The sequence below is a fragment of the Apodemus sylvaticus genome, chromosome 1 (genome assembly GCF_947179515.1).
Source record: "Apodemus sylvaticus chromosome 1, mApoSyl1.1, whole genome shotgun sequence".
In the NCBI taxonomy this organism is placed as follows: Eukaryota; Metazoa; Chordata; class Mammalia; order Rodentia; family Muridae; genus Apodemus; species Apodemus sylvaticus.
The window spans coordinates 63,800,888-63,826,604 of NC_067472.1; the positions used below are offsets into that span (position 1 = coordinate 63,800,888).

General features: G+C 49.0%; 1 protein-coding gene and 1 non-coding gene across 2 annotated transcripts; one reads left to right on the plus strand and one right to left on the minus strand.

Annotated features, from left to right (window-relative positions):
- Positions 1 to 655: 655 nt before the first annotated feature.
- On the minus strand, positions 656 to 10,050 carry Taldo1 (transaldolase 1). The gene is made up of 8 exons (XM_052195512.1): positions 9,896 to 10,050; positions 6,338 to 6,461; positions 4,404 to 4,511; positions 3,261 to 3,392; positions 1,904 to 2,079; positions 1,568 to 1,765; positions 1,284 to 1,429; positions 656 to 863 (listed from the first exon to the last, which is right to left on the minus strand). The coding sequence occupies exons 1-8, from the start codon at positions 9,990 to 9,992 to the stop codon at positions 831 to 833; spliced, it is 1,014 nt and encodes a 337-aa protein (XP_052051472.1). The 5' UTR covers positions 9,993 to 10,050; the 3' UTR covers positions 656 to 830.
- A 6,286-nt stretch (positions 10,051 to 16,336) lies between these two features.
- LOC127676572 (small nucleolar RNA SNORA17) lies at positions 16,337 to 16,469 on the plus strand. Its single transcript, XR_007976040.1, has one exon. It is a non-coding gene; the product is annotated as a small nucleolar RNA SNORA17 (small nucleolar RNA).
- The last annotated feature ends 9,248 nt before the right edge of the window (positions 16,470 to 25,717 follow it).

Consider the following 25,717-nt stretch of genomic DNA (forward strand, 5'->3'; position numbering starts at 1 on the left):
ATAAAGGATGAAAAGGGTCGGGCAGTGGTGGTGCACGCCTTTAATCCCAGCACTCGGGAGGCAAAGGCAGGTAAGCAGACCAGGCTCTCCTAGGTGTGGACAGTGGGGTTGCTGTCTTCCAAGTACTGGGACTATAGGCACATGCACAGTTCCATGCCCTTTCACAACTGATGTTTTATACTATGCTGTCCTATAAGGTGGTGTCACTGCCCTTCAGAACCTGGCCTCACTAGGCAGAGCGTTTGGATGAGAGAAACGGCTGGACTGACTTGGGCAGTGGAAAGGCCTGGCTCTGTCGCACTCTGGTCAGCTGTTTCCCCCAGGAGCAGAGCCCAGCATTCGCCTTCCAGCTCTTCTAATGCACCCTAATAAGACCAGGCAGAGCATAGGGACACCAGAGTTGGACAGAGTCCCAGCACCAAAATCAACGACCTCTGCCATCTCATGACGGTCACCTCTGCCATCCCAGCTGTGGTCCTGTGGGGCTTAGAAGATGGAGGTGAAGTAAGAGCTACAATCGCCCCATCATGCTGACAGCCTGGGGTTCATCTCCCAGTCTCAGTCACAGTCACAGTCAATACTGGGGCAACTGGTACTCGGGGGGTGGGGGTGGGGTGGGGGGTGGTGGTGACAAAGATGGTGAAATGAAACAGCATAGGAAAAGCGACTGCTTTAATGAATTAGACAAAATTTCACATAAAATCAGAATCCTATGATCCATCCCTTCTCTGATCACTAGAAAATGCAAGATTCATTCATCACAAGCCATGTGCAATTAGGACCCAGCGCAAAGGCAGTGCAGGTCTGGGAGTCCAGCCTCAGGTGCCACACTACTTCCCATTCTCAGCGCTGAACATTCGTTCCTAGAAATGACCAGAGCCAGAGTCACGGGAGGGCCTCAGCTAAGACCCACCAAGGTCCCAAGGAAAAAACAAGAACATATTCATAACCCACCCAGCCCTCTCCTCTGTGTGTGTGCGTGTGTGCAGCCCTCTCCTCTCTCTCTCTCTCTTTCCCTCCCTCTCTCTCTCTCTCTGTGTGTGTGTGTGTGTGTGTCATCGTTCTTAGGACAGCCATTACCTCTCAGGTGCTTGGACTGAAGGCCAGTGCTAGCATTCCTGACCCAGGCTACTGAATGTGACCCTCTTGCCTCACTCTTCAAAGTGAAGGGACTACAGGTGTGAGCCACCATGCCAGGCTCTTGCAGTAACTTTCAACTCTGCCCAAACCCTGCCCCCAGGTGAAAGGAAAGGCCCAAAGCTGCCCGCCCCTCAGGAACTCACTGTGAGCATCCGCTCCAACTTTATGGCATCAGCAGCAAATTTTCGAATCCCATCGGAGAGCTTCTCCACAGCCATTTGGTCCTCGTTGTGCAGCCAACGGAAGGCCTTCTCGTCCAGATGGACTTTCTCCAAGTCACTGGTCTGGGCTGAGGAATACCACAGCTCTCCACGCCCGCCCTGCCCTTGGACTCATCACTGTCGCTAAGGCTTGCTCAGGCTTAGCTATCTCCCCTCAGGGCTAACGTCTGTCTGCCCGTGGGTTTTATCGGGCCCCTTGGCCTTACCTGCTTTGACGGAGAGCGCGGGCGCCAGCTTGCTGCCATCCTTGAGCAGCTCCCCCAGGAGCTTCGGGGAGATGGTGAGGAAATCACAGCCGGCCAGTGCTTTGATCTCACCCGTGTTACGGAAGGAGGCGCCCATGACAATGGTCTTGTAGCCAAACTTCTTGTAGTAGTTGTAGATTTTGGTGACACTCTTCACCCCTGGAGGAGACCCACGCATGTTCCAGGATGGCCCTGGAGCCGCCCTGAGCTGCTGTCTGAGCCCACCCTGCCTTGGTTCCCCAGTCCAGCTCCTCAACACAGAGTTTCCCTGCCCCTTGATCTTAAAGGGTGGCTCACCAGGGTCCTCCTGGGGTTCATAGGATTTCTTGTCTGTGTTTGCCACATGCCAGTCAAGGATGCGCCCCACAAAGGGAGAGATAAGCGTCACGCCCGCCTCAGCGCAGGCCACAGCCTGGGCGAAGGAGAAAAGCAGTGTCATGTTGCAGTGGATGCCATGCTGTTCCTCCAGCTCCCTGTGGACAAGAGGGGCAGGGTGGCAGAGTGCGGCCTCACACTAGGCTGGGCACCCGTGTTCTTCAGCTGTGGGAACAGGAACAGGGCCGTGCACGGGAAGGACAAGCCTGAGACTCCCTCGAGGGTGGGTCTGGATAGGGACTGACCAGTATAGACCAGATCTATACTGCACAGCAGACAAAGGCAGTATATGGCCCTAAGGGGCCATGTCTGCTCCAGCATTGTAACAGGGTCCCTCCCCTCTCAGAGTTCCTGTGGGCTCTGCTCCTAGGCTAGAAGCAGTGGGTCATTACCACGGGTGACTGGGACCTAGCTCTGCCTGGAGTTATCCTGCAGCAAGCAGTTTCTTTCCTTGGCTCAGTACTCCTGGACCACCCACCCCAGCCACAGTCCCCAGAGCTGCCTCCACCGCGTGTCTACTTCAGCATCTAAGCACAGGTGCAGTTTATACCATGCTGGCTCAGCAGAGGACAGGGTCTCCGCCATGTACTGACTACGTAACCCAGTAAGCCTACTTCTCTGCATCTGCCCAAGAGAAAGGAAAACCGTGCCCACGCCAAAACATATATAGGCCCGCGTCCACGGCACTAATCTCAAACAGCCTCCAAGTGGTAACAGACCCAATGCCCAGCAAGAGACAGATGCACGGACACGATCCACTGCCTGGAACACTGTCCTGACAGGAAGGAGGCAAAGGCACACTACAACATGCTGAGCGCGACAGCCAGACACAACAGTCCACATATCACCTGCCTCTATTTATGTGACACCCAGAACAGACAAATAAGGAAAAATCAGTGGTTCTGGGCAGAGAAAGAGCCAGTGTGGGCAGAAAGGAGTGAGTATCTCTGCTGCCCCCAGTTACCTGGGCCAGCCGGCACGGGCGACTTCTACAAGAGGCATAGAGAGGAGGCTGACTGATTCTGCCGTTTTGCATTCTCTTCTACTCAGAGCGCACTATGTGTCTGATAATTTGTTAGAAACTTACATAAATTTAGGCCTCTCCGTTCCAGGAGGCAACGGAGAAACCGAGAGAAAGACACTCCTCCTTAGCCAGCAAATGGCACAGCCTGAGCTAACCCTGAAGCAGAGCACGGGTTTCTCTCAGGGACCCCCAGAAACTGGTGCTTGCTGCTTAGAACAGAAACAGAATGTGAACCTGCCTCCCGGGGACACTTACTTTCCAGCCTGAATCCCCTCCCAGGTGGACGATAACTTGATGAGAATTCTGTCCTTGCTGATCCCAGCTTCCTTGTAAAGCTCAATGAGGCGCCTGGCTCGCGCCACCATGGCGTCCTTATCAAAGGAAAGCCTGCAAGAAAGGGGGCACGTCGGGGCAGGTCGGGGCACGTCAGTATCCTACAGCCGAGTGGCTCACTGGGCAAACCCTCCCCTCCCACTCCTTCGGACTCAGCCCTTCGGACTCAGCAACTTGAGATCTAATTTTAGAAGCAGGCACAATAGCCAAACCTTGTAAGCAGCACTCAGGAGACTGAGGCAGGAGAATCAGTTCAAGATGCGCCTGTGCTACAAGTGACACCACCCACTGCTCTTGCAGGGGACCGGTCTGGTTCCCAGCATCCATATGGCCGCTCTCAGCTTTGTGTAACTCCAGTCCCAGGGGATTGTATGCCCTCTTTGGCCTCCAACAGTATCAGGCATATGTGGTGTAAATACTCCACAAACAGACAAATACTCACACACGTAAAAATAAACAGCCTTTTGAAAAGACGCTTGGTTTTAAAAAACAAACAGAAAAATGGGTTCATGGATATGCTGAGATGGTCAAGCCTTTGACCAACTTGTTGGTTGGCCTGTCATGTACAAAGCCTATATCCACCAGGCAGTGGTGGCGCACGCTTTTAATCCCAGCACTTGGGAGGCAGAAGCAGGTGGAATTCTGAGTTTGAGGCCAGCCTGGTCTACAGAGTGAATTCCAGGATAACCAGGGCTACACAGAAAAACTCTGTCTCAAAAAAAAAAAAAAAGTTGCCAGGTTTATTGGCACATGGGAGGCAAAGGCAGGAAGGTCTCTCTGAGTTCAAAGAAGCCAGCCTGGTCGACATAGTGAATTCTAGGACAGCCAGAGCTACATAGTGAGACTCTGTCTTGAAAACACAAAAAATTAACAACAAAAAGACCAAATTTCTGGACCCCTTAGTGCAAGTAAGGCCAGTCATTAGAGAGTTCTTAGCCATCACTTCTGTGTACGCCCCTAATAGAATGTGTATTACACCACTAAACGATTGTGGGGAATCTCAAGGGCAAACTGAAACCACTGATGCCACCAGGTACCTGCTCCTCCCTACTCTACCCCACATACCTTGCATCAACTTCTGTGGATACACGGCCTGGAATCTTCTTTAGTATTTCTGCTCCAAACAGCACAAAAAGTTTATCAATGGCATTTTTAATCTGCTCCTCCTGTGGCCTGAATCCAGAAGGGAAAGTTGTGTTAGAAACTTTGAGGGCTTCGGGGTAACCTGTAAGACTTTCTGACTCTTGTCAAATTTCCTTCTCTTCACCCTCCCCAGGATGGATATGAAAGCACATGCTACTTTGTTTTATTCTGTTTGAGACAGACAGGTCTCCCTATTAAGCTCTGGCTGTCCTGGAACTCGCTATTATAGAGCAGACTGGTCTCAAACTCACACAGCACATGCTACTAATCACAGAACTCGAAGGGTAGAAGCGGGAAGGTTCCAAGTTTGAGGCCAGCCTGGGAAAAGACAGGCAGGCCCAAAAGAAACCAGTTTTATTATAGTGAACCAGCTATCCCATAAACCATGCCATCTTAAACATTTCAAATTACATTGTTGGGAATCACATCGTCTTTATAACTTTTTCTTTTGTTTTTTGTTATTTAGACAGGGTTTCTCTATGTAGTCCTGGCTGTCCTAAAACTCAATTTGTAGACAAGGCTGGCTTCAAACTCAGAGATCCACCTGCCTGTGCCTCCTGAGTGCTGGGTTTAAAGGTATGCACCACCAAGAACTTTCTCATCTTTCAGACTAAACTCTATCCTTTGGCATTTGCATAAAATTATCTTTTTGTGCAACCCCAAGAAACAATACTCCCAAGAAAGGAGAGTGAAATGTCAACCAACTTGATTTGACCACAGATTGTTTACAGCATAAAAGTATCACTCCATAACTCATAAATATGTACAATTAGCATATCAAAAAGTACTACACATTTTTAAAAAAGATTTATTTATTATATGTAAGTACACTGTAGCTGTCTTCAGACACCCCAGGAGACGGCATCAGATCTCATTATGGATGGTTGCGAGCCACCATGTGGTTGCTGGGGACTGAACTCACGACCTTCGGAAGAGCAGTCTTAACCACTCTTTGGAAGAGCTCTTAACCACTGAGCCATCTCTCCAGCCCAGGACTACATATTTATGACCCATGTGACAACATGGAAGAGTTAAAACTATAGAAACAAGAAAAAGATTGAAGGCCAGCACAGTGGCACGCTGTTATCTGAGCACTTGGGCAGCATGCTTAATAGTAACAGCAGCCTGGCTGGGAGCTGAGAGATGGCTCAGTGGTTAAGAGCACTGTCTGCTCTTCCACAGGTCCTGAGTTCAATTCCTAGCAACCACATGGAGACTCACAACTATCTGTAATGGGATATGATGCCCTCTTCTGGTGTGTCTCCAGACAGTGATACTGTATTTACATACATAAAATAAATAAATCTTAAAAAATAAAAAAGTAGCCTGGCTGCACAGTAACGCCTGGGGTCTCATACAGACAAGAAACCGAGGACACAGACAGGGAAGGAGGAGGAGGAGAAGAGATTGTGGTGATGGCTGTCCCAATGCACATTTTACTATAATCCATTAGACTTGTTAAAAATAATGGCATCTGGGCAAGGTGGTACATCCCTTCAATCTCAGCACTCAGGAGGCAGAAGCAGAAGGATGTCTATGAGGCCAGCCTGGTCTACGTAATGTTTAGGATCTCCATGGCTACACAGAGACTCTGTCTCCAAAAACCAAACGAAATGAATGAATGAGTAAATGAATGAATAAAACCAAAAAAACCCAACCAAACAAAAAACTGAAGAAAGAAAGTAACAACGACCAGAAGGCAAAGCGCGGCCGCCAGAACTGTGGAGCCTGTCAGAGGCTGGAACCTGGGAGTTCCTGAGTGTTCTACATCTCAGCTGGAGGTGTTTGTACTGGGATGACTCAGAGCCACAGCGAGAGTGCGGAGTGGGACCTTCTCAGCTCTCTGCCATACTCACCCACCCAGCTTCTTGCCATAGGCAATGGCCTCCTCCACCAGCCCTTGGTAGGCAGGCATCTGTGCTGCAGCCAGGATCAGGGACGGGTTGGTGGTGGCATCCTGGGGCTTGTACTCATCGATGGCTAGGCAAGAAAATGTCAAAAGCAGATGGCATGGTTAATCTTGTTGTCTGCTGGAATGGACCAAGAAGCATCCAGATCTAGCTACCCTGGCTTGTCTGCGTTTCTAAGAGGATAGCTAAGGGAGAGCCTATCCTATAGACCAGAGGCCCCATGGAATACAGGAGACGGCCTGCTAGCACAGACGTCCTCCCTGCTTCCTGTCTGCCATAAGAGGAGCTGCTTGGCTTTACCTGGGCCCTCTCTACCACAACGGACCAAAACCTTAGAAACTCTGGGACAAAACAAATCATCCCTCTCTTACGTTCCTTCAGGGGTCTGTCGGAGTGACCTGAAGCAGCTGTCACCAGAGATGGAGAACAGTGCCTGGCAGCAATCCCAAGTGGATCACAGTGACAATACTCACAGCAGCTCCAGAGGCTGGCCACGAAGCGGCCCTCGACATGAAGACAGCACTCAGCCCCCCTCCCCACCACACACACACACACACACACACACACACACGAGCTGGCCACCGTGGCAGTGTGACCCTAGCTCAGATGACTGAGAGTTATGGTCAGCCTGGGTTACAGAGCAAGACCCTGACACAACAGAACAAACCACAAGCTTGCTGTGGTGGCACATGGCTTCAATCCCAGCACTCTGGAAGCAGACATAGGTACTGTGTCTTGAAATCTGTGAGTTCAAGGCCTGCTTTGACTACAATCAGGGCTACATAGTAGGATTATGTCTCAAAACAAAACAAACAACCAAACCATTTCGATATGTGAATTTTTTATTTGATTTGCAACATCTTAAATAGTAAAATTTAAAAAAACGAGCCAAAGTTTGAAGCCAGCCTGGTCTACATAGCTGGTTCCAGGCCTACACAGTGAGACCCTATCTAACAAAACAAGCAACAACAACAAAAACTAAGCACCCTGGAACAATCATTCCCCATAAGAACTGCTGTGGGGTCACTAGGATTGGAACTATGAGGATGCTGGGAGAACACGTTCCACAAGCTTGTCCTACTGCCCAACGGCCAGAAGGTGGTGCTGTAACTCCAAACCACTGGCAGACATGCTTTGGTTCTTTAACCTGGGGGTGAGGTGGGGTGTGTGTGTTTTGGGGGGCATATTATGCCCAGCTGTTTTGGCTCCTTGTGTGTACGCCATGTGTGTGTTGGGGGGCATATTATGCCCAGCTGTTTTGGCCCCTTTAACATATTGGTTCCCCCCCCCCCAGGAATTTAGAAAAGGCAAAGAGGTGTGACTTGGCCACGGTCAGCTCAGTTATCCAAATGAACAGGCACATGAGCAGCAGATGCACAGAGTGCCAGGCCAGGAGGACATGAGCTTGCCTAACTTTTTTTTTTAAAGCACACTAGTAATTTCAGAATGTTCCTGCTCCTTTTTCTTTTCCAGACCCACACACCAGGATTACCAGGATCTTATGTAGCTAAACAACACAGGGTGACCTCAGACTTGTAGTCCTCCTGCTCTGCTCCCCTGTGTTAGGATTATATTATAGGTCTGCACCACCATGCACTTAACGTCTTTGGGTAACAAGAACAGGAAAGTTCTGTGTCCTCACGGAGCTAGTGTAAGTCTTGAGTTATGAAACAGCTGCAGAGATAACCAGCGCAGGCCTAGCCTGCAGGCAGCACAATGCGTGGCTCATTCTGGTGTCTTGCTTCCTGATTTGGACATCACTAGGGAAACTGGGCAAAGGGTGTATGGGCTCCTTTTGCAACATCTCAGGAGTTTGAGGTTATTTCAAAATAAGAAGTAGGGGAAAATGTGCTCTGGAGTGGTGCTGGCTGAGGTGTGAATCCACTTAAGGGTACACAAAAAAACATTGCTTCTGTCATATAAAACTGCAGACCCAGGGCCTGGAGAACAGTTCAGTGGCAGGGGACCTGTTTTAGCAGGCGTAATGCCTGAGCTTGATCTCTATCCTACCCTACAGGTGAGCACTGAGGCCCAAAGACCCTGAGGGTCAGAGGAAAATGAACGGGTCAAAGCGTTCTGAGTTCTGAAAATTCTATTTTCAGGAGCCTGTGATACCCAAGGAGTGAAGAACCTCACCACAGCCAGGCAGTGGTGGTGCACGATGTCCATCCCAGCACTTAGGGAGGCAGAGAGGCAGGCAGATCTCTGAGTTCAAGACCAGCCCAGTCTACAAATCAAGTTCCTGGAAAGTCAGGGCTACACAGAGAACTCTGTCTTCAAACAAACACCAAAAGAAACTTTCACTATACAACAGACTTTGTATCTGACAGTGTTTATAATTATTTACCTTGTTTTAAGCTACACTATCAATGAATGTGCTTTTTGTTGTTGTTTGAGACAGGCTCTTACTATGTAGCTCTGGCTTGCCCGGAACCATGTAGACCAGGCTGGCCTCAAACTCATAAAGATGTGCCTGCCTCTGCCTCCCAAATGCAGGCATTCACTACCATGCCTGTCTCTTGCTCTCTTAACAATATTAGCCCATAAACTCTGTACTACACACACGGTGGAAAAACCTCAGGACTCCCGGACTGCTTTCTGGAAGCCCTCTGACAAACATAGCTGGAGTCAGACAGGTTTGCTGTTAGATCCACATCAAGCCTGTCCTTATAGCCAAGCAGCCCAAATATGCTTAATCACTCTTCCCGACTCTCTGAGAGATAAACAATGCACTTACTCATGAGGAATTAAAGCCTGTTTCTCAAGTCACCGTGAGAAGGCAGAAAAGAGCAGAAGTGCTTTTGTACCGGGCTCACACGGACCATTTCCTGAAAGTCTTTTTCTCATGGCACATGTGAGATCACCTACACCACTCTACAAGGTTGAGAGCTAAACTAACAGCACAAGCCTTTCCATTTATGTTTTCCGAGTTCCTACCAAGTCCAGGAAAATCTGAGTACTGGAGCTACGCATAGAGGCACTACCTAATCCAGCACTTAGGCTAAGGCAGGAGGATTCCAGGGCAGCCTGGCCGACACTGTGAGACCTTGTCTCAAAAGAAAAGGAAGTCTGACAATAATAACCATTTGATTTAGTGTATGCATTGGGTCTGCCTCCAGCCATGCTGTGTACTGTCCACAGACAGTTACCAGGTGCATTTGGAAAGCCAGTGCAACGGGCTGCAAAAGCAGATGGTGTCCAGCGAGGCCGTCCCAGTCTGGCAGACTGCACTGGCTCCAAAGTTGAGCCTGTGTCATCGTCGGGGATTGGAGGTGGGGTGGGGACACCCGGAGTCAGGGATACTCTTCCTCGGACTACCTGGACCCACCGAAACTTCGCGCCAGGCTCCCAGGGTCACAAATAGCCCAGAGGCTATTGATCCATGAAGGTTCCGCACACTCACCAATCCCGGCTCCAGCGCCCGCGAGGCTCCGCCCCTGGCACCCACACCGGTGCTAGTTACAAAATTGGGGGCGCAGCAGTTTATACAGGGCGCCCTCTTACCGTTGAAATCACCCGTGTCGGCCACCACGGTGGTGAACTGCTTGAGCTGGTCCAAGGCGGACTCCATCCTCTGGCGCTTTACCGAAGACCCCGACATTGCGAAGCGCACCGCTGAGGCCGTAGCCCGTGCGTGGTAACCCACAATGCCCCGCGCGTCCTGGCCAATCATAGCAAAGCTAAATGAAGCCTGGAGACCAGCCCCGCCCATGTGCTTGGAGTCCTTGCCGTAGGCCACGCCCCGTGTCCCGGTCCGAGAACTCTTCCTTAGTGGCGCGCTTATTTCCTACCAGTCCAAGGAGAGTGTACCCCGGGTATACCCCTCTAGAGCTCGGATGCTTAGAATGAACAGACAACGGGTTCTACTAAGACGCGCGCTCAGTAAGCCTCAGACCCAAACGGCCTGCGGATTGATGAGACTTTGAAGCGCTCTCGCTCCAGAACCATGCTAATCCTTGAGCGGGTCCTTGCCTCCAACTGTGCATCCCCTACAGGTCCTCCCTCCTCCGCGGCGGAACGTCAAAGTGCATCCCTTTCTCCTTATGTGCGCTAGCGGTAGGGCAAGCTCGGCGCAGCCCTTGCCTACAAGCAGACAAGCTGAAGCGCAGTCAGAATCCTACAGCTGTATGGTCTCTTGGGCAACTTCTGGCAAAGCCACCAGCTTCCGCTTCGCAGATGGAGTGGGTCTGCTGTTGCCTTAAGCTGCTGGGTGATCCCTTTGCCCATGATTTTGCATTTCTCCTGGAAATCTGTCCCAGATAAGTAGCAGTTTGAGAAAGTTGAGATGTGAACTGTATCTTCAGTCATTAATAAGAATAGTAAGGGCAATTCTTTTACTGTGTTCTCATTATTGGTTTGCAGTTCTTTGAATATACTGGCTCAAGCTCTCACACATATATGTGTATGTCAGATAGTTTGCTCTCTATTGCTGTGATAAGCACCACGTCCAAAAGCAACTTGACGAGGTTGATTGATTGTATCTTACACTTCCAGGTAAATCAAGGTAGGAATGCAAGAAAGAGGCCTGGAGAAAACTTCTTCTTCTTTTTTTTTTTTTTTTTTTTTTTGGTTTTTCGAGACAGGGTTTCTCTGTGTAGCCCTGGCTGTCCTGAAACTCACTCTGTAGACCAGGCTGGCCTCGAACTCAAAAATCCACCTGCCTCTGCCTCCCAGAGTGCTGGGATTACGGGCGTGCGCCACCACCGCCTGGCTTGGAGAAAACTTCTTACTGGCTTGCTTCCCTTGGTTTGCCCAGACTACTTTTTGGTTGTGAGTTACAGTTCTCAACTTCCAGGACCACCTGCTCAGGGGTTGCACCGCCCACCGCCCGCCCGCTGTTGTGATATGGGCCTTCCCTCACCAATCATTAACTAAGAAAATGGAGCCAGACTTAGTGATACAGAACTTTAATCCCAGCATCCTAGAGGCAGAGGCAGGTGGATTCAAGGCCAGCCTGGTTTACATAGGGAGTTCCAGACAAGCCAAAAGTCTCACAGACCTTTTCAACGGGCTAATCTTGATGAAGGAGGCATTATCTCATTTGAAGTTCCCACTTCCTGGATAATTCTAGCTTGTGTCAAGTTGACAAAAAAAAAAAAAAAAAAAAAAAAAAAAAAAAAAAAGGACCAAGCACACTTTTTTTTTTAGTATCTCTTTTTAAAAGATTTTATTTATTTTATTTTATATATTTCAAGAGTATACTGCAGCTGTCTTCAGACACACCAGAAGAGGGTATCAGATCCTGTTACAGGTGGTTGTGAGCCAAGTTGGGCAGTGGTGTCACTCGCCTTTAATCTCAGCACTTGGGAGGCAGAGGCTGGGCGGATTTCTGAGTTCAAGGCCAGCCTGGTCTACAGAGTGAGTTCCAGGACAGCCAGGGCTACACAGAGAAACCCTGTCTCGAAAAACCAAAAAAAAAAAAAAAAAAAAAAAAAAGAGAGAGAGAGAGAGAGAGAGAGAGAGACTGGCCTTGAATTTTTGGTCTTCCTGCCCCTGTCTTCCAAGTGCTAAGATTACAGGCATGGACAACCATACTTGGCTTCAACTGACTCTATTCAAGTTCACTGGAAGGTGGACTTTAATATACCAGGGGCCACAGAGGCTGCCTCTAGGGTAGTGTTTCTCAACTTGTGGGCCACAACCCCTTTGCAGGGGTGGGTGTGGGTGGGGTGGCATCGAATATCAGATATCCAGCATGTAAAAAGATATTTTCATTTTGGTTCATAACAGTAGCAAAATTACATCTATGAAGTAAACACAATTTTATGGCTGGGGGTCATCCAGCCATAAATGGTTGCAGCATTAGAAGGCTGAGAACTATTGTGCTTGAGGGTCAGGCTAACTAAAGGGGACTCCACCTAGGGAGCTCTCGGGAAGTCACCACCCATCCTGGCATGGTCATTATCGGTGAAGCAGATGTTTGTGTCACCCACGCTCCTGTAAGACCAACCATTTACTGGTTCACCGAGCTGAGCTGGGATGCACTTGTTCCCTTGGTCTGTTATCAGTGCCCTAATTGGGGTAAATGTTTGTTCCTATCTGTTGAGACAATTATTGCCTGGAGTAGAAGGACTGCCTCCCACCTCCCCTCCCCTCCAAAACCCCAGTGACAAAAAATAAAGTTTGATTATGTGTACAGGTGTTTTCCCTGCATGCACACATATGTGTACCACATGCATGTCTGGTGCCATGGATCCCCTGAACTGGAATCAGACAGCTGTGAGTCGTGGGTGCCGGGAACTGACCCCAGGTCCCTTGCAAGAGCAGCCAGTGCTCTTCTCCACTGAGCCATTTTTCCAGCCCCATTTTTGGACTTTCTTACAGATCCTGGATAGGTTACTGACAAGAGCATGGTTAAACCCACAGCATCCACACTGGAAAGTCTGCACACACATACACACACACACACACACACACACACACACCGTGGATGATGATTTTCTCATGGCTGTACAGGTGAAGTTCCCTAGTCCTTCCCAGCCTATATACTCTATACCCTTTTGGGATGGATCTGAGGCCCATCTGGTTAGAGCTGAATTACAACAGGTTGGTAAGAATGATTGGATATTCAGGTGAGCATCTAATGACCCTTCCCACCCCTCCTCCTATGAAGGAGCCACCAACATTCAGCAAGCATAGCTATGATGATCTTTTGCAAGTGGGCACAGCTGATCTGATAAAGATGGCGGCAGTTTGGCTCAAAATAGTGCTGCCAGAGGGAATATTTTCAGAAGTCACACAACACTTACTAGTCCAATAGGTAGAATCTACAACCCTAACCCTGACCCTAACCCTGACCCTAACCCCTAACCCTAAGTTGGGAGGAACAGAAGCAGTTCTTTTTTTTTTCCCCCAGGATTTGTTTTTTTTGAGACAGGTTTTCTCTGTGTAGCCCTGGATGTCCTGGAATTCACTCTGTAGACCAGGCTGGCCTCGAACTCAGAGATCTGCCTGCCTCTGCCTCCCAGAGTGCTGGAATTACAGGCATGTGCCACCACCGCCTAGTCAGAAGCAATTTTTGCTATGGGGGTGTTATCATTCCAATCTGCAGGAAAGCTCAGTAAGACAAGAAGTAAATTTAAAATAGCTTCAAGAAGGCCCAGAAACTGACCAGTTTAATGTCACTAGTGAGTGGACTTTATAAGCACTAAAGGTGTTCACCATCTCACAATCCCAGCTTCCTGGAAGAAGCAGTGACCTAGAAGAAACAAAGACCAGCAAAGCTTTCTGTAAGGGGCTCAGACCAACCGAGCCGCCTGGGAAGGACATTCTCCCGCCTGTTGAGCTCTTTTCAGGATGCAGATCGTCCTCCAGAGTCCCAGCTTCTGCGTATTATCACCCATGCTGGGGGTGACTCGTGGTGATGCAGCTGCCTTTGAGTCATTTCTGCTTCTGTAAGTAACCCCAATAAAACCAAGTTGGACTTTGGTGGTATCTGTACTTTGATCTATTGTCAGTTCCATATCTGGGGTGAATAGACATTTGCTTACACTCCCCAGGAATAGTCTCACAAAGGGATGAGGGCATGAGACATGTAACTTAACCTAAACCATCTGAGAGTGAACTGTTTAGTGGAGAATGGGGTACAAGCCTGATAAGACCATTTTACTCTACACAGTATGGTATAGCGTATCTCTGTGCTGTGGTGACCATTGCTTTAGCCTTGCTATGGGTGATAAAACATTGAACTAAAGCTGGTGATGGCACTTGCCTTTGATTCCAGCACTCAAGAGGCAGAAGTTCTCTGAGTTCTAAGCCACCCTGATCTACAGATGGAGTTTCAGGACAGCCAGGGTTACATACAGAGAAACCTTGTCTTTGAAAAACCAAAACCATCACTAACAAAAAACATTGAACTAGAAGAAAGAAAATATTAGCTTGGTATGGTAGTTCATTCCTAAAATCCCAGTCCTTAGGAGACTGAGGCAGGAGTTATTACCTACCATACATTTAAGGCCAGTCAGTCCCTACTAAATAAGGATTTCAAGACAGCCTAAGTTGTAATGTGAAAACCTTGGTATAAGGTGGCATGCCTTCTAAATAAACGGGATCCACCACATCTCTGTGAGGACGCTCCCAAACTACATGGGATAGAAGATATATTACAGTGTCCAGAGCAGTGTATAAATGTGCTGGCTAGCTTTAAGTCCATCTGGCACAAGCTAGAGTCACCTGAGAACAGGAAGCCTCGTCAGAGAATAAGCCTCCATTAGACTGGAGGCAAGCCTGTAGGGCATTTTCTTAGTGAGTGATGTAGTCTGTCATGAGAGGGGCTACCCTTGGGCTGGTGGTGGTCCTGGGTTCTATAAGAAAGCAGGCTGAGCAGCCGGGCATGGTGGCACACACCTGCAATCCCAGCACTCTGGGAGGCAGAGGCAGGTGGATTTCTGAGTTCGAGGCCAGCCTGGTCTACAGAGTGAGTTTCAGGACAGCCAGGGCTACACAGAGAAACCCTGTCTCGAAAAAAAACCAAATCCAAAAAAAAAAAAAAAAAAAAAAGAAAGAAAAGAAAGAAAGAAAAAGAAAAGAAAGCAGGCTGGGCAAACCAGTAAGTAGCACCCCATACGGCCTCTGCGGCAGCTTCCCCCTCCAGGCTCCTGCCCTCCTGACTGAGTTCCTTACCTTACTAATTTTGGTGATGAAGTGAAATAAAGCCTTTCTTCCCCAAGTTGCTTTTGGCTGTGGTGTTTCGCCACAGCAGTAATAACCCTAAGAAAATAAGGGACAGAACGAGGAACATGCTGAGGCATTGCTTCAGTGGTCTTTGCTGTAGAACTAATAAGACATAGAACTGAGACTCAGCTGTCTAGAATTTGATCACGTCAGGGAAAAGATGTTTGGATGCTGTCTTCCATATTAGCATCTGAACTGTAGGAAAAGCAGGGAAGGCTGAGGCTGGAGAGATGGCTCAGTGGTTAGAGCACTGGCTTCCAGAGGACCTGGGTTCAAGTCTCAGCACCCACATGGCCCCTCCCGACTCTCTGTGGCTCTGATTCCAGGGCATCTGCATCTTAACATCCATGCAGGCAAACCACCAAGACAAATAAACATTTTCAAAAATGATCTGAAGGCACTGGCTCTGCTTTGTATGACTGGGGGAGGTGCAATGGATAAGCAGCATGAATTAACTCTGCTACAGTGTTTCTCCTGGGAAGAAGTAATGAGAAAGGGAGAGAGCAAGTTATAACCAACGACTCCCATCAGAGCCAAGAGAAATCCATGGCTCCGGGTTTAAATGGGGGGTGGTGGGGAGGAGTTTTTAACTGTGCTCAGTACAGGAAAGTAATGGTCAGGGAATATTCTGCCTCTGAACTGGGGGAAGACTTTTTTTTTTTATTGGTTTTTTGGATTTGGTTTTTCGAGACAGGGTTTCTCTGTATAGCCCTGGCTGTCCTGGAACTCACTCTGTAGACCAGGCTGGCCTCGAACTCAGAAATCCGCCTGCCTCTGCCTCCCAAGTGCTGGGATTACAGGCGTGCGCCACCACGCCTGGCTTGGGGCAAGACTTTTTTTTAAATTTATTTATTATATGTAACACCAGAAGAGAGCATCATATCTCTTATGAGATGGTTGTGAGCCACCATGTGGTTGCTGGGATTTGAACTCATAACCTTCAGAAGTACAGTTGGTGTGGTGCTCTTACCCACTGAGCCATCTCTCTGGCCCGGAGCAAGACTTTTAAAATAAGTGATGAGGGGCTGAAGAGATGGCTCACACTTGTTGCTCTTGTAAAGGACCTGGGATTGGTTCCTAGCACCTACATGGTGGTTCACAACTGTAACTCCAATTCTAGGGTAACCTCCGCAGGCCCCAGGAATATATATGGCACACAGATATATATGCTGTGAAAACATTCATACACATAAAAATAAAAAACAATGAAAATAAAAAATTCAAACACATTAAATACAAAATTTAAGTAAATAAAAAAATTTCAGATGTATCATTGTCCTAGAGGAACATTGCAGGCACGGCTACTGTGCCATGTGTGTTTCTGTAGGTGGCAGAGAGGAGAGTGGCTATATCTACTCTCAGTGTCCTGACCTGTGAACATCTAAACCATTCACAGCCTGACAGTCCCTGAAAAGATTGAGTCTGAGACAACCACCAGCCCAGCTCCACGATGCCCAGACAGGGAGGCTAGCCTGGGACAACCACCAGACCAGCTCCAGGATGCCCAGACAGGGAGGCTAGCCTGGGACAACCACCAGCCCAGCTCCAGGATGCCCAGACAGGGAGGCTAGCCTGGGACAACCACCAGTCCAGCTCCACGATGCCTAGACAAGGAGCAAGCCTGAGACAACCACCAGATGAGTATCATGGGGACCAGTGGGGGGCTAGCCTGAGATGACTACCAGTCTGGAGCTGCACATTCCTAGGGGGCCAGACCATATTCGAGATGACCTCCGCCCAGTGCTGTAATGCATGGGTGGGGTATAGCACTCCTGGGACCACTCCTGAGGTGATCTCAGAGATTCAGAGATCGCAGGTGCCATTAAGAGGGGCAGGTGGATGGTGGAGAAATAGAGGAGAGGGAGAAGCAGAGGAATGTGGGTTCCATGGGGAGGCGCAGGACTGGAGACTGGGTTGTAGTGGGGAACAGCCTGATGTGGGTGGCCGGTGATGTCTCCTGGGACCATGGGGGTGTCCTGGCCTGTGCTGCCATCAGGAACATGTCTGGATTCATGGCCACAGAGGTCTGTTGCCATCAAAGGCTTGGAGGATGTCCCTGGTCTGAACTTCCACCCAGGACATGTTAATGTTTGAGGGCTGTGCAGAGCTGGCCCACTCCATTGCTGGAATTAAAGGTGAGCTGGCCTCAAGAATATGAGCGTGGTAGAACTGGCCTCCTTACTTGCCTCCTGTACAGTGGTGTGGACAAGAGAGAGAGAGAGAGAGAGAGAGAGAGAGAGAGAGAGAGAGAGACCCTCCTTCCCCCTCACCCCTTATCACCTGGGGCAGTGGGAGACCTGGCTCTGGGAACATGAAAGCAAGCAGGGAAGTGTGCCCTGCACCTCGCCCAGGGAGCACAGTAGAGCTGACCCTGTTGGCAGAGGGCTGGGCAGGCAGGCCCCAAGGCTGTGAGCATGGGGAGCTGGCCCTGCCATTTGTCTGCCATGCAGTGACATAGCGAACGAGAGATGCCCCCACCTTTCCCATCATCACCTACGACAGACAGGAGAACAGGTCCCTGTGCCTCACCTGGGCAGCACAGTAGAGCTGGGTCTGGACATGGGAGCTGCCGGTGAGCCAGCCTCTCAGGATGTGAATGCAGGAGAATTGGCCCTGCCTCTTTTCTGCTCTGCAGGTGTCCCCTCACCTACTCTGACAGGCAGGAGAGCTGGTCCTGGGGTCCCGAGAGTGGGAGAACTGGTCATGTTCCTTACCAGCTGCATCCCTCGGGAGGGTGGGTAGTGCAGGTGAACCAGCAGAGGCGGGAGCAGGAAAGGCACCTCACAGCTCAGATCCCTCTCAGGCCCAGATCCAGGACTTTGAATTGGTCCACCTCATGGATGAACTTCTGGAAAACAGGATCTCCATGGCCCAGGGCCCCAACAGGATAGCCTAGAGGAGTCCCAGTGAGGTTCCAGCATTGATAGAGTAGCAGAAGCCAGAGGCCTCGTTCCAGACCAACGACTCACTGCGATGAACATTTGCAAGCAAAGAAGTGTGGACAAAGGGGTCCACTGTGGGACACACCGTGACACATTACAGCTTCCACAAGAATGTTTTCTCTGTTTGTGGGGAGGCTGATGAGTTTGAGGGGATGGGAAGGTGAGTGGGATTGGGGAGCACGATGTGGAATCCACAAAGAACCAATAAAAGGTTTAAAATCTTTAAAATTTAAGACAAATTAACAAAAGTTTTAAAGAAGCGTTGGAAGACCCCACAGCTTGGCTTGTAAGGCTGAGGGTATCAGGTATCGGGTATGGGGACGGTATCCTTCTGAGCACTGTGAAAGCAGAGACGGTGTAATAGTTCTGCTCCTCCCTCCTTGAGACAAAAGCTGCATAATCTGAGGCCATACCAGAATAGTCAGTTTCTGAAAGGACACTAAGGACACTTGACATGGCTGGCCGAGGTCCCTGTGAATACCAAGGATTGAAGGAGAATAGAGGGGTGATATTACTGAGCAAACTGGGCATGGGAGAGGGGATGTGCCATGCCTGGTTCACCAGGTCAGATGCAACTATACCCCCTGGAAAGCTGAGAAAGAAGTTGACTCATCAGGGACCTTGGGATGCGTCTGTGGCTTTAGGAGCTCTGCAGAGCCGGGTTGTGGAACATGATCTTTACAGGTAGGAAAGACTCTGCTGGACTTGAATGACTTAGACTAGCGTGTAAATCAGCTTTGTATGGTGGTGCTAAAGAACTCAAGAGGAAATGAAAGAACAGGGACCTTGTAGGGACCTTGGGAGCAAATGTGTGGAGTCTTGTGTTGAGTTAGAGTCTTGGGGGCGGGGGCAGGGTAAGTTGACAGGAAGTCAAGTGTATCCTGGGAGGTGTGCAGGTGATTCCTGCTGTGCCTGCTGCTGTGGAGGAAGACTTAGTTGGGTGAGTCTGTCCCAGCAGCTTTGCTAGGAGGGTGCCCCGAGTGACACTCAGCATACCCAGAGCCCATGTGTCAAGGTGAGGACTTACTGGTTCCATATTAATGTGTAGATTATCTAAATTTGGGTGACCATTGAGGTCAGGTGTGCCTTAATTCTTGGCAGCGTCTAGAAGTATCTGGGCAAGAGGCAAGGTAGACAAGTAAGGAGCTGGACGCAGGGCAGGGGAAAGGGTGGAGCTTGTCCTAGGGTGGGCGGGTACCTCCCCTGAGTGTTCAGAGTTCCTCCCTCCTGGGCTCGGAGATTGTAGGCTCAGCCTGGGATGCTTTCAGTAGCCTTGTGTGGCTCCCTCACGGTGTGCCTCACAGTGTGCTGGACCAGAGAGCTTGTCAAACACACGGCATCTCAGTGGTTGCAAGAGGCCAGAGCAGAACCTCAGAGCAACAAGAGCCCACCCTGCCAGATTCCTCAAAGACAGAGAGATGCACAGTGCCCCAGCCTGAGGGTGCAGGATCGCTCTCGGGGAGCAAGTATGGATTATAAAGAGCTAAATAAAGAAATACCTCCTCCCCCCAACACTGTATGGCAATTGATTTAAAAAAAATAAAAGGATCCTTTGTGCTTTATTGGACCTTTTGTTTGTTCATTGTTTTGGGTTTTTGGGGGGTTGGGGGGCAGCAGGGGTTGAGACAGGGTTTCTCTGTGTAGCCCTGGCTGTCCTGGAAGTCACTCTGTAGACCAAGCTGGCCTCAAACTCAGAGATCTGCCTGCCTCTGCTTCCGAAGGGCTGGGATTAAAAACATGTGCCACCATGGCTCGGTGTTAGAAAAAGCATCTTAAAGCTACGTGAATCCACTTAAGTGAAAATGAGGTCTGGGGACAGGGTAGCTAAGAACCCCCACTGTGCTTTGTAGAGGGCCGGAAAGGCCAGGGTCAGGCAGCTCACAACAACAGCCTGTAATTCCAGCTCTAGGGAGTGTACACACACACACACACACACACACACCATAGCATTAAAAAAAACAACCAAAAACCAGTTGTGTGTGTGTGTGTGTAACTCAATCCACACGGTGCAAAGAACAGGTACAGCCATGAGTTTTTAGAGGGGCAGAAAGAATGTAGAGGCTGGAGAAAGGAGAAGTGTTGTGGAAATCTGCCCTGCATGTAGAACATGGCTGTTGTCACCCGGAAACCAGAGCACTTGTGATTACCCAATCTGTATCCTCAGGGGGCTGGCTCCGTGAACATAGTGAACATAGAAGGGTGGTGGTTATCAAACCTGTGCCTGAACAGCCATGTTCTCCCTCCGTTGAGCTTCCCAGATGCAGGTGCTTAAGTAGATAGGAAGTGGAAGGTCAACTAAAAGGGGGGCTCCATCCTTGCAGATTTGAGGAAGTGGTCATCTACACTGGTGTGGGACTTTTGGGGTGATGCAGCCATTTGGAACCATCCCCAATCTGTAGTGATCCCAATCAACGAGTTCACCAGTCTATTTATAGGATTAGTTTTGGGGGCTCTGTTCTCGGTGTCTTCTCTGGGGTTAGTAGATGTTCCCATTGCTCCAGCAGAAGTCACACCACAAAGGCTGAGGGGCCCACAGGGCTGAGATTGAGTTTGGAGGAGACAGCAGGCAGCACAAGGCCCTAGGAGTGAGGTAGAGGCTGCCCAGAGGCTTCTCATGTATACTGTCTCCTAGAAACAGTGTAGGAGCCCTGATGGAAGGAGCCGATCCCCGAGTCCAGCAGAAGCCCAGGCTTGTTTGGAGGTACACTGGCTGCTCTCTGAGGGCCGCAAGCCACATCCTTCACCTTGCAGCCAAAGGAGCCTCAACATGGCTCCGGAGTCAGTTTGGAGCAAGCAGAGCTAGCAAGTGGGTGTGTCCAGCTCAGTTCCCACTCCTCCTCCCCACCCCAGTTTGGTGGTGGTGGTAAGTTCAAGACAGAGTTTTTCCATGTAGCCCTGGCTGTCCTGGAACTTGCTCTGTACACTAGGCTGGCCTTGAACTCAAAGATCCTTCTGCCTTTGCTTTAAGAGTGCTCGGATTAAAGCCACCTCCTGGCTTCACTTCCACTTTTTTGAAACAGCGTTTCGGGTAGTCCAGGCTAGCCTCAAACTTGATGTGTAGTTGAGGATGACCTTGAACTCCTGATAGCCCTGCCTCCACTTCCCGAGTGTTTAGTTAAATTTGTGCCACCACACTTGGCTCTCAGTTCCCTTTTGCAGAGGGAGGCAGAGGTGCTGTGTCAGAAAGGGAAGAGGGATCTTGCTGGGTGAGTCTGCCTGTCACTCAGAAACTTGCCTGGTCAGGGTTGGACTGGGTAGAAGAGAAGTGCCTCAGGACTTCGTACCTGACTGGTTTGCTTCCTCTAGGAACTCCCAAAATTGTTCCTCCCTTGTGCGGCCTGCCATGAAGGAATCTTGACGCTCCTGTAACCCTAGAAGTTGCTGGAGCTGGTGGCACATCTGGGTTTACAAAGGTGACACTCCTGACCACGTGAAATCCTAAAGCAATGAAGGGGCGCTTCCTTGGTTCTTAGTACATTGCCTGGCATAGATCCTGTCCCTTGGCAGGCCACGCTGCCTGCTACACAGTGCCAGCCACCAAAAGGACGACTGCAGAAGAAAGAGTTTATTCACAGGCAGGCAGTCTGGGTGGAGCTGGGAGAGTCTCTGTGGGAGTCCTGTATGCCGTCTTTTAGGTTTGCTTTTGTTTTTGTTTTTGGAGACAGGGTTTCTCTGTGTAGTTCTGACTGTCCTGGAACTCATTCTGTAGACCAGGCTGGCCTAGAACTCAAGAGATCTGCTTGGCTCTGCCTTCGGAGTCCTTGGTTTAAAGGAATGTGCCGCACTCTCTCCTCTCCCCTCTCTTTTGCCCTTCTCTTTTGTCCTCTTTTCTTGTCTCTTGCCCTCCTGCTTCCCCCTCTTTCCCTATACTCTTTCCACGTGGCCATGGCCTACTCTAACCTCTCTATCCCTTCTTTCCCTCTTTACTTTTCTATTTCTTTTCTTTCCCTGTACTTTTTTTTGTTTTGTTTTTCGAGACAGGGTTTCTGGCTGTCCTGGAACTCACTCTGAAGACCAGGCTGGCCTCGAACTCAGAAATACACCTGCCTCTGCCTCCCAAGTGCTGGGATTAAAGGCATGCACCACCACTGCCTGGCCTACTTTTCTATAACAAAGCTTTAAAATTAAAAAAAAAAACAAAACAACTGGAATGTGCCACCATGCCCAGCCGCAAGTTGTTTTTTTGTGTGTGTGTGTGGGGGGATTTGGTTTTTTTGAGACAAGGTTTCTCTGTATAGCCCTGGCTGTCCTAGAACTCACTCTGTAGATCAGGCTGGCCTTGAACTCAGAAATACACCTGCCTCGGCCTCCCAAGTGCTGGGATTAAAGGCATGCGCCACCACCGCCTGGCCTGAGATGGCTCAGTTGATAAGGTGGTGATTAAAAAAAAAAAGGAAAAAAAGAAAAAAAAAAAAGCCCGACAATGGTGGCACACGCCTTTAATCCCAGCGCTTGGGAGGCTGAGGCAGGCAGATTTCTGAGTTGGAGGCCAGCCTGGTCTACATAGTGAGTTCCAGGACAATCAGGACTACACAGAGAAACCCTGTCTCAAAACAAACAAACAAACAAACAAAAAAAAAAAAAAAAGAGGAAGAAAGATAAAGTAGTGATATGCAAGCATATAGGCCACAGTAGGCATTTACAGCTTTCTTATAAATATCCCAGAACAAAAGAGGCCAGCGCCCTCTATGGGTAGCACTATTCCCTAGGCAAGGAGTTCTGAACTTATAAAGTGGAGAAATAGAGTTAAGCACAATTGAGAAGGTGTGAATATGTCTGTATATCTGTATTAGTTTGGGTTTCATTGTGTGAGACACCATGGCTAAAGCAACTTTAAAAAAAAACATTTAAATGGGCTGGCTTACAGTTTCAGAGGATGAGTCCGTTATCATGGTAGGAAGCATGGCAGTATGCAGGCAGACATGGTGCTGGAGGAGCCGAGAGTTCTACATATTGATCTGAAGACAGCCACAAAGGGGTTTCTTCTACCCTAGGTGGAGCTTGAGTATAGGACCTCAAAACCCACTCCCACAATGACCTACTTCTTCCAACATGGCCATACCTCCTTACTAGTAGTATTTTTCCAAGCATATTCAAACCACTACAGTATCTCTTTGCCTGTGCTGTGGATATGCTGTGACCAGCCATTTGAAATTCTTGTAGAGCCGGGCAGTGGTGGCGCACGGTGGAGGCAGAGGCAGGCAGATTTCTGAGTTCAAGGCCAGCCTGGTCTACAGAGTGAGTTCCAGGACAGCCAGGACTATACAGAGAAACCCTGTCTTGAAAAAAGCAAATCCAAAAAACCAAAAAAAAAAAAAAAGAAAGAAAGAAAGAAATTCTTGTCACTGCGACCTTCCTGCTATATTTGGACTGTAACCTGGAATTGTGTGCTGAAATAAACCTCCTTTTCCCTAAATTGTTTTTTGTCATACAGAAGAAACAAACAAAACTAGGACCACTGTCCTGCCCTGATTATTTTAACGTTAGGTATGAGAAACTCTTGTTCTATGTCAGGTCACTGTTACATCGGGTACAGATGGTAGGGATCGTGGGGACACATGAGGCTGGGGTCATGTGGGATTAAACAGAGCTGGGATTCAGCACTGTGCCGTCACACCCGGTTTAAAGTACACTGGAGGTCAGACCCAGGGCTGTGTGAAAGCCAAGCAAGCACTCTACAACTGAGCTGAAACCCCGGCCTCAGAAGGTACTCTTTCTTTTTAAATTTAATTAATTAATTAGCTAATTAATTAATTTTTTATTTTCGAGACAGGGTTTCTCTGTGTAACCCTGGCTGTCCTGGAACTCACTGTAGACCAGGCTGGCCTTGAACTCAGAAATCTGCCTGCCTCTGCCTCCCAAGTGCTGGGATTAAAGGCATGTGCCACCATTGCCTGGCTTTAATTTTATTTTTGTGTGTGTATAAGCCATGGTGCGCTCTCTCTCTCTCTCTCTCTCTCTCTGTGTGTGTGTGTGTGTGTGTGCTCATGCTGTAGAACTCAGAGCAGGGTGTCAGATTCCCTGTAGCTGTTATGAGCCACCTCACAGTGTTAGGGACCAAAGTTGGGTCTTCTGGAAGAGCAGGAAGTGCTTTTAACTGCTTATCCATCTCTCCAGTGACTTTTGACCCCTGACTACAGAGATTCCTGTAACCACTCTTCCTTGGAATCCTGAAACACTCATATTCTGCTGAGAGTAGATTCACTTTTATTTTCTGAGGTGAGAGCTGTTTTATGTTGGAAGTAGGTTTGGGATGAAGAGTAAATATATCTGTCTCCTTTAACTCAGGTTATTAGCTGCCTCTGCATAGTCATCCTGTCACTGAGGAGTCTGTCTCCTTTAACTCAGGTCACTAGCTACCTCTGCATAGTCATCCTGTCACTGAGGAGTCTGTCTCCTTTAACTCAGGTCACTAGCTACCTCTGCATAGTCATCCTGTCACTGAGGAGTCTGTCTAGCCAGTCTCATTCTCTTCAAGACAGAGATAAGTCATTGCTAAGCCCACAGTGTGGGGAGTGGGCGGACCTTGATGAACGAGTATTGCTGACAGGAGCACAGTCCTGTCAAGCACACTGATGCCTCAGACCTCAGACCAAGGCCTTCCTTGGATCAGGCTCAGGGGTGGCAAGGCCTTCCTCTGGTCTGAGTGCAGATGTTGACAGGTATATAGAAAGTACTAATTATAGCCCCTTACAGGGACCCCCTACAGAGATTCACCTGCTTCTTGTTTTGCCTGTATAAAATAAATGTGCTGAGTTTCCACGCAGCTGGAATATCTCCATCACACAGCCTATCTGATCTCAGCTTTTTCTCTGTGTGTGCGTGTGTGCACGTGTGTGTGTGCGCGCGCGTTTGTGTGCAAGGTGGTGGTGATGTTTCTTCATTACTCATTGACCATTACAACCTTGGATTCCAGGACGAATGAAACCTGCCAAGACAGGAACCAGTGGAAAGCAGTATCCCTGAAGGCAGGCTGCACCTTGGAGCTGAAGTGACGGAGAGCCACGTTATCTCCTTAAGTAAAGAACTTGTTCAGACCACCCTGCCATCTGGAGCTGAGAGTGATGGGCAGGACCACACACAGACCAGGACTGCTAATTAGGAACGCCTCTTGCCCCATTTCCCCTTTTGCTTAAGCCTGAAGCTCTTTAGTGCCTGGAAGACAGACTCTGGGTCTCTGCCCTTTGGGTGTCTCTCTTCCTAATGTGGTCACACTGGACACATATCCCCTTCTCAGCATTATGAGAGAGTTCTTTGATCTGCGTGTTGGGGTGATGTCAGAACCTAGCTTATTGAGGTTGTCAGAACAGGAGCTTTAAGCCTAAAGACCCCAGTTATGAGTATGTTCTGAAGATTGTTGTTATAGAATATGCCTTCCCAGTGAGAAATCACTCCACATAGAGAATAATTTTTTAAAAAAAGAGCTCTTCGGGGGCTGGAGAGATGGCTCAGCGGTTAAGAGCACTGACTGCTCTTCTGAAGGTCCTGAGTTCAAATCCCAGCAAGCACATGGTGGCTCACAACCATCGGTAATGAGATCTGACGCCCTCTTCTGGTGTGTCTGAAGTCAGCTACAGTGTACTTGCATATGATAAATAAATAAATCTTTGGGCTGCAGCGAGCAGAGGTCCTGAATTCAATTCCCAGAAACCAAATGATGGCTCACAACCATCTATGCAATTACAGTGTACTCATATACATAAAATAAATA